Source organism: Rhinatrema bivittatum, chromosome 4 (assembly GCF_901001135.1).
Source record: "Rhinatrema bivittatum chromosome 4, aRhiBiv1.1, whole genome shotgun sequence".
NCBI lineage: Eukaryota > Metazoa > Chordata > Amphibia > Gymnophiona > Rhinatrematidae > Rhinatrema > Rhinatrema bivittatum.
Genome location: NC_042618.1, coordinates 453,399,862 through 453,417,875, shown reverse-complemented (window position 1 = coordinate 453,417,875; position 18,014 = coordinate 453,399,862). Strand labels below are relative to the sequence as shown.

Here is an 18,014-nt window from a genome sequence, read left to right as displayed (position 1 = left end):
TGGCAATCTCCGAGCCATATACACTTTTGTACTTACAATATTGCCATGGGAACCACCCATCCATGTCTCCCCCTTCTCACAGTTCAGTTTTCAATTTTGATTGGGGAAACTGTTAAACAGCGCTGCCCTGTAATAATCACAGAAGTTAAGGGTAGAAATACTACTAGGAACATTTTTACAGGGTGAGCAGCATTCAGAGAGATTATCATCCCACTGAATATCAACGATTAAAGTTGTCTGGCTAACTTTAAACCTAAATCTAGATATAAACACCACTGTGAACAGCGAGCCTCTTAATTCACAATCTAATCAAGAACAAAGTATTGCTCTGTCGCTGTAGAAACAATTTTTTTTTACAATTTTTTCACATAGATCATGTGTGAATGAAGGTATATTCAGAATTAAAACTTTAATTTCAAAACCTACACTCAACAATGGATCTGATGATTTTGCATTAAATCTTGTTTATTCATCTGGTTTTGTTTAAAAATATTTTTAGGAAGCGCAGAAGGTTTCATATAGAGTGTAGGTGCCCCCGCAGCAAATTGTATTGGTTATAATCATTAACCTCCTGCCACCTCCATATATCGAATTTTTTGGAAGACATTTTTTAAAAAAATTATTTTCTCAATATAGTCCCGGAATCTCAATGACGTCCAAGATGTAATTAACACTGCTCTTTGGGCGGAGAAAGTTAAAACCTTTTAATTAGAAATTTGCAGTAACATTAAAGCGGGTGCCTTCAGGTCTCTTTGGTGTTGGCTTCCTTAAAAGATGAAAATATATCCCGGCACGTTCGTGTTTCAGATCGAGTCTTTCTTCAGGGGAATATCACCGTAGAAATCTCCATCTACTGAAATTGTTTACCTCGCTGCTATGTTCATCACTTCACATTACTCACTGCTCCACTTTTTTCCGCTTTCTTCCCGCTCCATATCTCGGAACAGATGTCTCAGGACCCCCAATATTGCATGGCGGCCCCCCAAAGGGGGGCGCCATGCAATATTTAAATGAGGGGGTCACATTAGCAAGGATGCGCTAGGGTCGCTGAAAAACCCAGCGTCAGTTTTTGTGACCGCCGTAACGGGTCGAGTTGAGCTGGGCGCCCGGTTTCTGCTGCTGTTGCTGGAGCTGCAGGAGGTGCTGGCTGCGCTCCCCGTTCTCGCTGAACGAGTGGTTACGGAGCTTGTTCTCTTTTGTTCCGCAGGGCCGTGCTCACCGAGCCCTCCTTCAGGTGGCAGAAAGGAGTTGCCAGGGAACTTGGAAGCTGCGGTGTTGTTGTTGGCCAGAGCCTGCACAGGAATCCCAGTACGAAGCTGGAGCTTTCGTGACTGCTGTATGCTGGTCACGAAAACCGACGCCGATAAACCTGGCTTCGGTTTCGTGACCACCGTACGGCAGTAAGGGAAACCTACGCCGATAAACTTGGCGTCGGTTTTTGTGATGGGCCCGATTGTCAATTTTTTTTTTCTTTTATTTCTTTTCTTTGTCTTCTTTTTTTGATGCGCACATCTATTAACTCCTGCTCCTGGCAGGCGTTAACAGATGACAGTTAAATGTGCGTTGGAGCCGCACATTTTTCTTTTTGCATCGGGAGTGAATGCCGCGATAGACGTGCGTTGAATATGCGCTAATCCCCTTATTGCATTAGGGGATTGATTAGCGCCTATTCTACCCGCGTCGACCTGCACGTTAAGAGTGCGCTTGGCTCAGCGCACCAGATTGCATCGGCCCCTCAGTAGGTGGGCTAGCCCCTCCACCTGGAAATTCAGTTAGCGTTATGTTAAAGAGTACTTTCCCTTCTTTAACCCCCCACCCCTTCCCAGTCCTGCTGGCACACTGTAAATGTCTCTGGCCATGCATTGCTCTGTTTTTTCTTAATTTCAAAGTGCTCAAAGGTCTACACTTCTCAAATGAAGACCACGATCTTAATGATCGCAGAGTCAGGATACCTAAAGGGAACTTTGGGAGTACACAAGAAGAGAAAACATTTGAAATTGGGATGATCAAATCACTGTGAAACAAATACCAAAGAACTCAAGAAGGACATTGGCTTTCTCATCCATTAACGTCGGTGCCAAAATGTAGAAGCTGTTTTTTTGATCATCTGTCTCATTATCACCTTGATGAGTTAAACAGTCCTGCAGCTTCATCATGTGTATTTAGGTTTTTTTGTACATGATTTTTATGATTAGCTAGAAACTGTTGAAATGGGACCTTTTGTGCTTTTTCTTCTTGAGGCATTAGAATTCTACTGGGATCTAGTATACCGAATAGCAGGAATAGACCATTAAAATGCTTTCAAATGCTACAGAAGGCTTGAGGTCTCAGTAGTTACCACATATGTAGTGTTCCAGTTAATAGAGTTTTAAATTAATTTCTGTAGAGTAGTAAACGATGTACGGTAAGTACACCAAAATCTTTTTCCTTATTTAACATAATTTATTGACTTAAGGCATGATCTGTTTATTACCACAAGATGGCATGCTGGCAATTTGAAACAAATTATGGCTCTGCTCTTATGTAACTTACACTTATGTCAAACAGTAATTTGCAATCAGTAGAAAAAGTGGTATTTTCAGCGTAAAGCAGGAATGATCCTTCTCTTGATTGTTTGTGGTACTTTGGTGGCTTCTTTGTTTGTTAGACATACTGAATTAATGTGCATCTTACAACTTGTTCAGAATGTAGTGGCAAGAGTAGTAAAAAAGTGGTGGTCTGAGAGGCAGTATTACTTCCTTTTTAAAGGAGCTTCACTGTCTGTTTGTTATTGGATATTAATATTGGTATTTAAAGTTTTAAGAGGATGTGGATTTTATGTGAAGGAATTTTGGTTGTGGTATATATGTTCTCAAAACTTAGGGGAGGCTCTTCTTTGTGTCCTGCCTGTGTCCAGGATGAGGTTTGCATGCATTGCCTCCCAGACTATAGAATAATACTCCCAGAGAGGTAAGAAGTGAAAGACAGTATCTATGCTTCAGGCATTGTATCAAAACTTGCCTTTTTAATTTAACTTTTGGGGATGAATAAGTTCTGTTTATAATATTTTTTTCTTAATTCTGGTTTTATGGTAAGACTTTTTATGGGGTTTTATGTTTTTGTCTGTCATTTCTGTGTATTTGTAGTATTTATATAATTTATTATAAGGTAATTGTATTTTTTGTAATTCCACTTTGAGCTTCTGTAAAGGAATCATATACATGTTAAAATTAAAATGAAATTTAAAGTAGGCCATACTAAGAGATCAGTGAGTTGGGTGGTTGAACGTTGTCACTGTTTGTTTGTTTGCTTGTTTATGTATTTATTTTATTTGCAGGTATTTATGTACCTTCGTTCCTATATTTTTAGATCAGGGCAGTTTTCAAAAATAAAAACATTCACAGAATGCATAACATACAAAATAAATGGGTCTGATCTACTTAACTAGACACAAAGTGTGAGAAAAGTCTCAGAAAAGCAGGCTTTCTATACATGATGGGCCTTATTCAATAAAGATTTGTTCCGAAGGCACAAAATGGAGAAGTCCATGTTATGGCTACTGACCTAGTTTTTATAGGTAAGATGAAGAAACTTCTTTATTAAAAGTGTCTCTTTTGTGTTTTAGTATTTCACAAAGGGAAGGTAATTTTCAAATAGCCCATGCTGGGCTTTGTACCCGCAGACTGTAGTCCAAATTTCCAAAGTGGAATTATGCACATAAATTTGCTTTGAAATGTTGTGGGTTCAGCTGTGCCGAGTGTGTATTTACCTCAGAAAGTTCTACCCTGCTTGGTGTAACGTTTTGCATGCAAAAATGATTTCGAAAATGATGCATATAAATCTTTTCCCTGTCCCGATTCCGTCTGCTGGAATACCTACTTGCAGTACGGATAAAAAGTACACATGAACTCAAGCCTCTTGCATATTTTTACACATTCAACCCCTGGGTTGTTTTGTAAAACACTACTAACATGTATAAAATAGGGTTTTATATGTGTAAAACGCATTAGAAATCTGGCCCTATGTATCTTCATGGTTCATTTTCACACAAGGAGAGGAAAGGGGAGAAAAAGCCTTGAATTTTAAAAGACGTTGCGAGCCCTAGATGTGCTATGGAACTACATTGCTCTTTCAGTTTTCACATTTAGGGCTTGATTCATCGAGGTCTTTGTCATAGATCAAGAATAGGCGAGAAGCCTTAGTGAATCAGACTCTTGTTCCTTCTGGATTTGTTCAGACACAAGAATATTGTACTGGTTATGGTGATAACTTGAACCACAATGTAAACTATCATTTCATATTTAATGTATAAAAATCCATCTGTTTTATAGTGCATTTTTAGTAGTTTCAAATGATCTTCTAATTATGGTTAAGGACCACATGAAATCTATAATTCATGTTCAAATTCTTTTTAAGAGACTTTGTCCTCTGTGATTTGTAAGCAAGTTCCCACTAATTTATCTGTCACTCTTTAGACTCACACATTTGGGATGTATCAGACCCTATCACATTGACTTGTTTAGTGTAGACTTCAAAATCTAATCTCCCTACGGCCTTGGTTTGCCACATAAATGAAAACTGTGGCCAAAATAAATAGTTGTGCACTTGAACATTTCAACTGAGTATCCGTGCATTTGGAAATCAGTGTGTTGTCAAAGTAATTGCTGACTGAAATGTAGCTCTGTTTTTTTAAAAAAAAAAACACGTCCATGCATACTGTAAGGTGTGCTGGAGCTGCTATTGCTTTGTACTACAAGGGTCATCATATACAGCAGATGTTTGAAGACAGGAGTGCAGGGATCAAGCAAAACCTGGCGTAAAAGCATTGTGGGACATTTTCCTGGTATTTAGTTTCCGTTTATTTTTGGTTAAAAGGCTCTTTATCCATTTTGCACATTTTTCCTTCTTCTAATTGCAGGACTCTGAAGTCTTGAACTAAAGATTGTACAATTTCAAAATTTTGCACAAACACCAGTTATAGCATGTGATAAACCACTTAAAAATGTCCCATTTGTTGGTGTTTTATAATAATTTACCTTTTTTTTTTTAAATTTGAAAAACAAGCAGTGGGGAAGTAATCTCCGTGGCACACAGAGACACAGTTTCAACTTCTGTTCCACGGTTTCCCGCAGCACATTGATTGAGCGGGGTTGTGTTAAAGATCAGGAAGGAATGATTTACTAAATCGTTGAGTTAATAATTTACTTGGCTAACATTCCAGTTCATGCCAGAAGATGTCACTATACCCATCTCAGAAGGGCTATAGCAGCCTTCTTTGGTACAGTTTTTGGAAATTTACAGTATTGTCTAAATTTGCTTTCTATCCAAGTGTTATCATCCACTAATTTGTGACTCATTAATATTTTCTGCTTCTTCCTTTCCTGCTTTGGCTTTCTTTACTTATATCTAGTTTCAACTATAGATATGATATTAAATGTAATACATGCTCATCAGTGGGTAATTTTTTTTTTATGTCTTTGTATACTATTAATATACTTGCTTATAAAAATGTTTCTTTATTGGTGCCTTTTATTATTGAAAATATATTTACAGGATACATTGACGACTGCTTGGATTTCCAAGAGACAGTATCAGATCTTCTCCCTTTCTGTGTGTGTTTGAACTCTGTTATAAACAGAGTCCTAGGTCAGTTGAGAAATGTTCAAAGTGTACTGAAGGTAGTATAAAGTATCTTCTCTCTTTCTGATGTTTTTTGTTTGCTTGTCTTTCTTATAATTCACCGCATGAGAGCCAGCACATTCATGAGGAAAGCAAATTGGGCTGCAGACATCCTGCGGTAGGGTTTAGATGTTGTTTTGGAAATGTTCTCCTTTGTTCTCTTGGAGTTAATGAAAGCATCACCGTAATTGATTTCTCAGCATCAAACCACTACACTCACCTTTTGGCCTCATTTTGTGTCGGACAATAATTCGAAAAAAATTTGTTTACAGCCCACATTTGAGGGAAGTCCTATTCTGTGAAGATTTATGTTTGGCCGACTTTGTGTAAAAAAAAAAGACGCCATTTGAATCAAGAATGCATTTTTAGCAGATATTTTTGTGATTTCCACTTTTTTTAATACTGACACTTCTGCATGGAGGAAGTTTTATGACTTTTGCACCAGGTTTGCTTGAGTGCAATAATTGTGTTGATATATAATGTTATTGAAAGTATTTTCAGTGATATGCCTATAAGATTTTTTTGTATACACTGGAATAGAAATCACATGGAGGAAAATGTAATTTCATTATTGTCTATCCTATTTTACCAATTAAAAAGACCTTATTGTTGACCAGAAAGAAGGCTATTATATTTCAAGAATTAGGATGTCTAGATTACATTTAAAGCAGAAATCCACTTTAACCAGAAATTTCCAGCAAATGAAACTTTCTCTGCATTATCGGCCTGATTTTAAAAGGGCCAAACACATAAATAACGGGGGTTATGTACGTGGCCGGGCCTTGTGCACGCCATGCGCATTTTCGGAAGGGCCCAGCCACGCGCGAAACCCCCGTTATGCGCCGAAGTGCCGGCTATCTCCAAAGGGGGGAGCCGAAGGAGGGGCAGGCCAGGACAGCTCCATTTGATGCTGTCCCGGGAACGCGCGTGCCTGCAACAGGCCGCTGCACGTAACTTACTTCTACTCATTAGAGCAGATAAGTTACAGAACAAATAAAAAGGTATGTAGGGGTTAGGGGTTAATTGGAGTGGACTGGGAGGGAACTAGAAAAAGTCTGATCACGTCGCCGCTCATAATTTAAACATTCCCCCCCTGCGCGTGCAAGTCACGGGCCGCCCGCACTTGCACACACAAATATTAAAATCTGGCACGCATGTGTGCGCGGACATCTGATTTTATAACATGAGCACAGCAGCACGCATGTTATAAAATCGGCGCGTCCATGTGCGCATGGGTCTTAAAATTGACCCCATTATGCATAATGCAGTTATGTTACGGTAAACCCTTTGAATTTAAAGTAATCTTTGAAAAAGATTTGTAAAATACACGTTTAACTCTTGCTTCTGCTTCCCTTTCGCTGTAAGAAGATACTAGTTAAGTGAGCAAGCAGGGAGCAACAGCAAAACAAACAATTTACTATTTTTACTAAGATTTTATATTTACATGCTCATTGGATTTTTGTTCACAAAAAATACAGATATTGAATGATTAAAATGATTAATGTGTATACTGCTTACATTTCCCCTATTTACCAAAGTACTATTAGTAATTGTAAGTGAATTGACACATTACTTGAGTGTCAAACTGTCTCTGCGGCATTGCTAAGTGTGTCTGGTCCTTATGCATATAACAAGATCTCAGAACCTGTCAGCTAGGCTTATGTGTTGATTAGTTTGTGTGTGTATGTGTGTAGTTTGATAAAGTGTGTTCTGCTGTCTAATACCTATTTCACATCTTCCTCTGTTCTAGTTTATTGAGTTTTGATTATGTGTACATTGCATTATATCTGCATTTGCATCCTCTGCTTTTTCATTGATCAGACAAATAGAAATACAGAACAGCTGCTGAGTTGATAAGAAAAGCTACCTTAGCTACAATTACATTACATGGGAAGTATCACTTTTAAAAAAAACATTGTAGGAAATCTGACAGTTACATAAATGTCTGCATAAAGGACACAATTCCAAGTAAACATTGACTTGAGCAGTACATTTCTTGTCCTTTTGTCTCTGAAGTCATGCTATTCATACCAGCAAAATGCTTGCAATCAATTAAAGCTTTCTGACTGTGCAGGCTCAAAGGGTTAACTTTAAATATAAGTCAAAACACTCTCTTGGACTTTTCAAAACATAAGTGTTTCTTCATAAAGCAATATTTGTTTTAATTAAACATAATATCAAATGTCACCATAATAGGGAGGCAGTTCTAATCTTAAACTTTTGTTCTTGTTACTTCAAAACCCTTTAATAGCGGAGGCTTGTAGGAAAATAAGTACCGGATGGCTTATTTTCTTTTCCGTCCTGGTGAATCATTTCAGTTGTCACCATATCATCGTCCTCCCCTCTTTTTCCTTTTAATGGATTACAAAAGTATTCTGTGATTTCACCAGAAGTTAAGACAAAATCCCTAGAGTGGAATTTGCCCCAAATACAGTATATTTATTTATTTATTTGTTTGTTTGTTTGTTTGTTTTTTTATACCGACATTCAATTCAGAATATCACTTCGGTTTACACAGAACAGAATTGGCCTCAAATATACTATTGAGGACAGAATACAGTAAAACAGTTCAAAACATTAAATATGAAAGATGCGGTAATCTTTACTCAAATAGCTCGCTGAACTGGAGTAAACCTTTTCTTCTTTGTTTTATTGCTTTGCCTTTCTTCTTTTATCTCCTTTCTTACATAATTCATGGCTGCTTTCCAACAGCATTTTCACTGCAGTCACTTCTCCAGCAATGCCACTTTTGCCATTGGTCCCCAATGACATCAAGAACCTACCCTATAATATGCCTTTGCTTTTTGTACTTAAGACGAAAAGCCTTAAGTGACTCTTGATCTTCTGCATTCTACAATGCTTTTCTTCTCTAGGGTGTGTCATGTACATATGGAGAAACAAAGAAAGCGCAGCAGATAACTACATCATTTGTCTCCTCTGTTTTTATATGTAGTTATTGATCTTCTGAGGCATATACATACGCATAGTATTTTTATTCGAAACACTGTACAGTTACAAAAAGATTAATGGAGCAGTGATTTGCTAAGCCTAATTGGCTTTTTTTCTTAATGAAGAGTTCTTTCAGTCTAGATTGTAGACTTTGTTGGAGTTAACAGACATTTTGCTGCAGTCTCATAGCGTAATGCATTTTTATGTACATTATATGTAACTTGAGGCATGGGACAGTCTGTTCAAATGTAGCAAAACTGAGTTGTGTGTAGGCTACACTGCTGATGGTTTTTATGCAGAAACTCATCTCGGTATCATGTGGACATAACTTCTCAGTGGACTTCAATGTACTTGTATGTTAATTATAACTTCATTGTATGCAGATTAGCAAGAGTAATTATAGATACCTTTTTATTTGGGAAAAGACAAGTGCTTTCACTCCAGAAGTATAATACAAACTATCATGTAAGTCATAAACCCAGAAATGTAGTTCATGGTATCTTTTACTGGAGCATAAATAGAAACAGAACCCTGAGTATCATGTCACCATTAGGAACCAGCACCTCAGTTTTCATGGAAATCATTTGAGTAATATTTAATGTTTATGAATAGACAAGAGATTCATTTATTTAAAGGATTTAAAGTGTTGGAATACAATAAAATATGAATTTGCTGGCTATGGCATTGATTATAGCTACAGGCAGTGAGCTCCAGTGAACTTTATATAACCCCCTCAATACCAATGAAGGAATTAGCTGTTAAATTTCCCATTCGGCTTCCTACTTTTATGTGCAGCCAGTGATAACACCGTCAGAACTGAAGTACTAAGAAATCACTTTTTAAAAATTAAACCCCAGCATCAGTTTGAGCGCTCACAGGGGAATAATGTGTTTCATTGCAGCGATGATTAATAGAGGCTCTTAAGTGACGGAATATTCACCAGGAAGTTTTCACTAAATGAAATATTGATTCAGCCCTTCACTAGGAGAAGCCCAGCTGGAAAAACTACTGCTGAGATCACATAACTCCAAGATACGTTTCTTCCAGCATTAATCACCTGGTTGTGGCACATTTGTATTTATTACTGTTCAATGCTAACTCGTAATTCTGCGCTACAAAATACAGAGAAACTTCATCGGCTAATACCATGATTTTGAGCTCAGTTGAGACAGTCCTGCTATTGTCTGAACCACTGTGAAGAGAAAGCAGATCCTAATACCATGAAGAAATTCAGTTAATACGAACATTGGTTTAATTACCAGTCAGGCTTTGTGATTGACTGTACTGATGCCCCTGGTTTTTCTTCTTGTCTTCATTGATAGCTCATTTATTTTTCTTTTGGTTTTCTGCCTTTTGAAGCACAAGTTAGATTATCTGTCATTTATCATAAAATGGCTAATTGAGTTGCCACAGTCGATGTTATTACTTCTGAAGTTTGGGGAATCATATGCAAGAGAAAAAAACTAACTTTCAGGGATTAATTTTTAGTACAGAGACCATTAGACACAGGGAACATTTTTGTAACTAGCTTGGCAATATATTAGGTCAAAGTAACAACAAATATGGACATGTTTGTAGATCTGTCAGCCAAACTGCAATTAATCTCTGAATGGGTTCTCAAGAACAAAATGTTCCAGTTGAAAAATTAGTTCTTGGGGAGCATTGGGAGTATTATGTGAATAAAGAAATAATTTGATGCGCTTTCTAACCAGACTGTATTTGGTAAAAAGTAACACAAACAACACTGTGCATAATTCTTTCTTATTCTTATATATCTTGATTGACCCCTATCTAGTTTACTTTGTTTTAAAAGCATCAACACTGTCATAAATCAAAATGTGTTTTTGACGTAACATTATTACTTTTACAGATTGCCAGTGTTAAATGACCGGTAAAAGTTTAGTGATGAGAATTCCATCTTCTGTATGCAGTGTGGGCATCTGATATCATTAATATATTTCTCCTTTTTGTATTCAATACATTCTTTATTTACCTCTGGTGACAAACTGGAGAGGGGTTGGGAGCGAAGGAAGAAAGCAGGGAGAGATTGAGAGCAGAAGGTAAGGGCAATGGAGTGAGAGAAGAAACCAGAGGAAGAGGGAGAGTAAAGATGGAAAGAGACAGACAGAAGAAAGTTAAAGGGAGATAGATTGAGAGGATAGGAAAAGAATCAGAGAAAACCATGAAAATCTCTTGCTACATATCCCGAGAATGTCAGACTGCGGGAAAATTCGGGAAACTCGGAGAAGGTATGATGAGCTCAGAGGGCAAGAAGAAAGGAAAAAAGGCAATGAAAACTAAGACGAAAAGGAATGACAGGACGTATTTAAATTGAATGACATAATGAAAAAAAGCAGAACAAAATACATCAAGGAGGTAATTTTAAAAGGAGTTACATAGGAAAATGTAACATACTATTGTAGCAATGTAAAAAAGCCATTTACACACATAAAGGTCACTTACACATGAATATCCTATAGACAGTTCAATGGCATATATTTTAGCAATTTCTAAAACCCACTTACACAGGCAAAGTATTTGAAGAAGGGGGAACATTTGGCTTATGAAGCTCGGAATAGTCAAAATTGCAATGCTGCACTTATAAAATACAACTGTGGGTTACATAGGAAATTAGAAGCCTTGGAGAACGGAGGAGACGTTTGAATTTGCAGCTGCTCAATTTTCCAAGATTTCCGCTTTTTTCCACAAAGCCATGCTGACAAGATATTTCATAGAAAATGTATGTTTTATGATTGTTTTATTGTAAACTATATTGAACTGTTGTTGGAAATGAGTGGTATACAAGAAATATAAATAAATAAAAAATAAATAAGTGCATTTACACGTGTAAAATTCAATTTTAAGCAAGCAAATGTTTTTTTTAAAATCAGGCCCTGAGTGTAATTTTATTTCTGAGCAGAAATGATTACAAAATTAATAGAACTGACATAAAACCAAGCTAGTTAATGCTAATGCATTAAATCCTTTTCAGAATTTGAAGTGAAATACAATGGCACCGTACACAGGACCACACGATTAAGGGATAACTTTCAAAGATCTCCATGCGGCCCACATGGGTGCACAAAGATCTATTATAGTATTTTATAATCTGTTCATCTGGTTTATGCAGATTATAAAATATGCATATATCTGCCTCCCAGTCTATGTGTGTATATTTCAGTATGCACAAATATTTGTAATGCATTGAAAGCATGTACATTCTCTACCTGTTTTATAAACGTGTGTGTGTATTTACATGTGGAAAAAAAAACCTTGTGTGCATAAAACCATGAATAGGTATATTTTAAAATATGCCTGCGTTCTTGAAATCACCAGTTTGCTGACACCCAGTCCATCTCCAGTTTACCAGGACTCTTCCACTACTGCGCCCTGAACTTCCCCCAGTTCACCAGAACTCTCATCCAAAAATAGCAGACAGTAGACAAGACTGATATCAGTTGTGCTAGTTAGGAGGTGTAAAATTGTGTTAATAAGTTGCCTAATGAATTCACCTAAATCTCTTATAAAATAGCAACTCAGGAACGTATCTCTTGGCCCTGCCCTGTGTCACCCGCCCTTTTTTGCACAGGTGAATGTGCACGTGAAACAAAAAATACGTATATATTTTTGATGTTTATAAAATAGCATGTACGCAAATTCAAGCTACTTATGCGTGTACATACTAAGGGGCAGATTTTAAAACCTGCGTGTGGGCGCAGATTTATTCGCGCAACCCAGCGCGAACAAATCTACGCACGATTTTATAACATGCGTGCGCAGCCGCCTCTGTTCCCTCCGAGGCCACTCCGAAATCGGAGGGAACTTTCCTTCCGCCCCCCCCCAGCCCTACCTTTACCCTCCCGGCAGGCGTAACTTACGCGCGCCGGCCAGCAGACGGCCGTTGTGCCCGGAGGCTCAGGCCACGCCACGCCCCCCAGACCGCCCACGCCCGCCCCTTTTTGCAAGCCCCGGGACATACGCGCCTCCCGGGGCTTGCGCGCGCTGCCTAACCTATGCAAGATAGGCTCGGCGTGCGCAGGGGCAGCTTTTCGGGGGTTACGCACGTATCTTACGCGCGTAACCCTTTGAAAATCTGCCCTAATTGTACGTGCCTAACTCCTTTGAAAATTAACGATAGAGCTGATGGGTGTAAACACAGTTTGCATAGTAGGAAAAGAAATGTAGAGGGAACATAGACCTGCTGATTAAACATGCATATAGCACATCCCAAAAAAGTCCACTTTATTTTCCCCATAATTAAATTTGTTTTTATATTGGATTCCAGAGGAACTTATTATATGTAAGAAATCACAATAGGTAATCTTAAAATAAAAGTGCACTTCTAAATATAAAAAAACTCAAAAAGAGACTGTTGTGGAAGTATTAAACTTTGTGCTTGAATGTGTAATATTACTTGTATTTTAAGAAAATTATTTCTGAGTAGAACACCTACATTTCAAACTCTGTTGTGTAAATAAATAGCAGAGGCTAAGAATAAAAAAAAATCTAAACCATTTTCATGATTAGCATTGGAGATAGTTATTTAGAAGAATATATTAGTTTGGAGAGTGGAACAGTCCATTTCCCACCGTATTCAGGAAAGCTAGAATTTAAATGGTTTTTTTAAAAGATGTTAAAATGCTTTTACTTTAATAAAGCAAATGCACTCTTTTTTTGTTTTTCCCCTCTCAGTTGTTCTCTATGTAAAATATTACCTACCTTGAAAATCCTCAATGGCGAAAGCTTAAACTCAGAAGAAAGGCACCCTAATGAAAGAATCCAGAAGACACTAGCAGGACATTTCCTGGCATCTTGTCAAGCTCAAATTAAAGAACTTGACTTGTTGCTTAAAAGACGCAACAGTGAACTCAAGTAGGTATCTCTAAATATGCATGTAAGGTATAGCATATGGATTTTTTTGCTCAAATATAGTTTATATAGGTTAAAGCAGTCAACTGAGCAGCTGACGTGCTTTTTTTTTAGCTGCATGTATGCATAAACTATTGTGTATGGGTGTGTATGTATACTGTTTATATGTGTGTATTTGTGTGTATATATATAGATATACACGCACACTCATACATGTACACGCACAACTCAAATGAAAAAGAAATGTTTAGCTAATAAGCATGGGACATCTTTGTTCATTTAACTTCTTTTCCTTTTTGTCCATGTGTGAGATCAGTCTGGGAGTATTGAATGAACCACTTGTGGTCCCTGCTGACTGCGGAGAGTATGTGAAAAGTATTAAGAAGAAAATTTGATTTTTTTTGTGTTTACTTACAGAGCTTCTTTATGAAGGCATGAATTTGACAATAGGCATACTAGGACTGTGCAGTGTTTTCTAACCACTATGCCATGGCACTGCGTTGTGCCCACAGATCTCATCAGGTGTGCCACAGAAAAGTCACCACTCCTTGATGCTCAGATCCAGCCTAGCACCTGGCCTCAACTCTCAGCTCCTCACCAACAAGAAACAGTGGTGGCTCTTAAACATGTAGGAGCTCTTTTCTGAGAGCATGTGTAATCATGTGTGCATCCTCTTCCTAGATATTGCATAAACCCCAGAGTGTGGGGTAATTAGTGGGCAGCATGTGAGGCACAGACAGTTGTATCCTGCTTTGTGCAACGCGCGCACTGCACACAATACCTCTTTCCCCATCATTGGGTCCTTCCAGCCTATGTCTTATCCCTAGGCTGAGTGAGCTGGGGAGAGCATGCACTGAGCACTGAATGTGACTCATTCTGAGTGTTGGGAGCAGTAGCAGCAGCGAAGGAGCTCTGGCAGCCAATTGCGGTAGCCAAGGTAGCTAACTGAGGGGGTCATTTTCTAAAGGGATCGCACGAGAAAAGTCCCTTTTTGCATGCGATGACTTCCCTAACGGCGAAAAGGTAGGACTCCTTATCGCTGCCAGTAGCGTGCTCAATAGCGCTACCTTTCATGGTGGCGCTATTGGGTGCGAAAGCCGGCAGCGATTGCACCGCGGAGGTGCGATCACTGCCAGCTTTCGCAGGCCCACCCCCAGCTTTGCCCCCCGGTTACTGCTGGATTCTCTAAGGTCTGCGACCTTAGAAAATCCAGGCCTGAGCCAATTAACCACATCACATTGATATTTCCCTTCTCCTGCACTTGAATATATAGCAGGGGTGGACAGACCAAAAAGTGGACTGGAAACCCTAAAAACCAGAGTCATATGTAATGCAATAATACAAACATAGAAATATCACCATTCTTCATAAAACAAACTCAAGAAATATAAATCAATCATAACAGTGAGGAAACCATACTAATAAAAAACATATTTCAAAACAGATGACAAATAGAATACCACCTAATAATTAAGAAGAGTAAGGCTAAAAAACTTTTTAATTATAAACATTTCCCCAAAATCAATCAAATATTTGAACAGAGCAGTCCTATCAAACACCCAATAATTAAAACTAGTAAGAATAAAAAAAAATCCTCCCCTCTCCATACCTGGAAACTTCATTTCCAGTCACCCTGAGATTGTAGACACACTCTTTCACAAGCACACATACAAGCAGGCTCCCAATCTCTCTCACTCTCAGAGGCACACACACACAATCAAGCTCCTAATCTCGGTCTCAAGGGCCCACACACCGGCAGGCTCCCAATCAAATTGGTGGATGATACAAAATTATTCAGAGTAATTAAATCACAAGCGGATTGTGATACATTACAGGAGGACCTTGGGAGACTGGAAGACTGGGCATCCAAATGGCAGATGAAATTTAATGTGGATAAGAGCAAGGTGATGCATATAGGGAAAAATAACCCATACTATAGTTACACAATGTTAGGTTCCATATTAGGAGCTACCACCCAAGAAAGAGATCTAGGCGTCATAGTGGATAACACATTGAAATCGTCGGTTCAGTGTGCTGCGGCAGTCAAAAAAGCAAACAATGTTGGGAATTATTAGGAAGGGAATGGTGAATAAAACGGAAAATGTCATAATGCCTCTGTATCGCTCCATGGTGGGACAGCACCTTGAATACTGTGTACAGTTCTGGTCGCCACATCTCAAAAAAGATATAGTTGTGATGGAGAAAGTACAGAGGAGGGCAACCAAAATGATAAAGGGGATGGAACAACTTCCCTATGAGCAAAGGTTGAAGAGGTTAGGGCTGTTCAGCTTGGAGAAGAGACGGCTGAGGGGGGATATGATAGTTTTGTTTAAAATCATGAGAGGCCTTGAACGAGTATATGTGAACTCGGTTATTTACATTTTCGGATAATAGAAGGACCAGGGGGCATTCCTTGAAGTTAGCAGGTAGCACATTTAAGACTTAGAAAATTCTTTTTCATTCAATGCACAATAAAGCTCTGGAATTTGTTGCCAGAGGATGTGGTTAGTGCAGTTAGTGTAGCTGGGTTCAAAAAAGGTTTGAATAAGTTCTTGGAGGAGAAGTCCATTAGCTGCTATTAATCAAGTTTACTTAGGGAATGGCCACTGCTATTACTGGCATCAGTAGCATGGGATCTTCTTGGTGTTTGTGTAATTGCCAGGTTCTTGTGACCTGGTTTGGCCTGGTTTGGCCTGTTGTAAACAGGATGCTGGGCTTGATGGACCCTTGGTCTGACCCAGCATGGCAATTTCTTATGTTCTTATGTTCTCTCTCGCAAGCAGGCTCCCAATCTCTTTCTCTCTCTTTCACAGGCACACACACAAGCAGGCTCTAATTCTCTCTATCTTTCACAGCTATACACACAGGCCCTTTCCAGAACACACAATTTTACCCCTGCTCATTCTTCAGCCCCGTTGGCCTGAGTTCAAGTACACTCGGTCTCTCTTCATCTCCTCTGGTGGATGCCGCTGCTGCCTCTCCCTTCTTTTCCTTCAGCCCCACTGGTCTGGGTTTGGTGTGTCATTTTTTTTTTCTTCTTTTTCTGCCCTGCCAGCCTGGGCTTCAGCAGGCATTGCTGCCTCTTTTCTGTCTCTCCTCACTGGCGGGAACCCCGACAATGCTGACGGATGGGATCTGTCCTTACTGGCGGGGGATGGGACCCCTACCAGCATTGACAAATGAGGTCTCTCTTCACTGGTGGGAGGTGGAAACCTCGCCAGTGCCAACTAGTAATATCTCTTCTTGCTGGCGGGGGGTTGGGAACCCATCCAGCAAGTTGACGATTGGAGCCCCCTCTTTGCCATGTGCTGATGTTCTGACCTCCCTGCTTAAACATCATAAAGGGTGACAACTTGGCCTTTGATAATGATGCCAGACAGGCAGGTCGGAGCATTGGTGGGTGCACATAATAGAGTGTGTCCAAGTGATAGGTGGGCCACATTAAAAATCTTTGCCGGATTTGGCTAGTGAGATGTCTACATACCCGTATTGCCTGCTCTGTGGAGGTTGGTGGGCCACACAACATTTTTGTTAAGGTAGGTGTGCTTTGGACATGAAAAGGTTTAGTAACACTGGCCCAGTAGGGCAATATTCAGGCGGCATCAGTTTTGCTGAAGGTTTCTTGCTAACCAGCTAACTCTGAATCTCACTCACCTCTTCTTCCTGCTCTAGCTCCTCCCCTTCCAGGCATCTTTCAGAGAACATAGTGACCAAAACTGCTTACTTTACAGAAATGTAAATACATGTACATGCTGCATTAATTAGATATTTACATTTAGATAGATTTAGAATAGCATCTATGCAATAATGTTACTAATGTGTCAAATGATACTTCTTTTTAGACTTTGCTGTAACTTTTAGTTGTTCCAGAGGAACTTCTTCCATCCTAGTCATGCTGTGCTGCGGTTGAAACCTAAATGCATTTCAGTACACACAAAATGTTATTGCCTCTTTTAGCTCCTACATTAGATTAACATATTTTTATTTTAAAATGGTAAGCCGTTCTCCATAAATTATAATTTATGTAATAATGCCCTAATGATGCCACTGTGATGTCTAGGGGAATGAGTGCTCTATTACAAAATTTACTATTATCTCAATCATTAACGTGACAGGGAGGATGATTTTCAAATAAACTTCTATGGATAAAATGGTGTTTCATGCGTAGAAGTGGCCTTTTATAAAATTGCTTGCCCATTATGTAGATAAATGTATGGGCAATGTTATGCTTGTGCATAAGTTTACCCAGCCTGAAGAGAGCATTCCTGAGAACAGGATTCGGAAGGGTTTTGGACGTAAGCGCACATTTTTTAATACCTACGCCCGGGCGTACATTTGTGCGCGCAACCCGGCACACACAAATGGACACCCGATTTTATAACATGTGCGCGCAGCCGCACACATGTTATAAAATCCAGGGTCGGCACGCGCAAGGGGGTGCACAATAGTGCACCTTGCGTGCGCCGAGCCCTTGGGGAGCCCTGCTGGTTTTCCCCGTTCCCTCCAGGGCCGCTCCGAAATCGGTGTAGGTATTAAAA

The 18,014-nt window shown here is 39.2% G+C and overlaps 1 protein-coding gene across 5 annotated transcripts in view; it reads left to right on the top strand.

Annotated features, from left to right (window-relative positions):
- LRRIQ1 (leucine rich repeats and IQ motif containing 1) overlaps positions 1–18,014 on the top strand; it is a 455,984-nt gene that overhangs the window by 135,987 nt on the left and 301,983 nt on the right. For all 5 annotated transcript variants that reach the window (XM_029597082.1, XM_029597083.1, XM_029597081.1 and 2 more), the window contains exon 14: positions 13,300–13,479. In XM_029597082.1, coding sequence (XP_029452942.1) covers positions 13,300–13,479 — 180 coding nt within the window. The remainder of the gene's footprint in view (positions 1–13,299; positions 13,480–18,014) is intronic.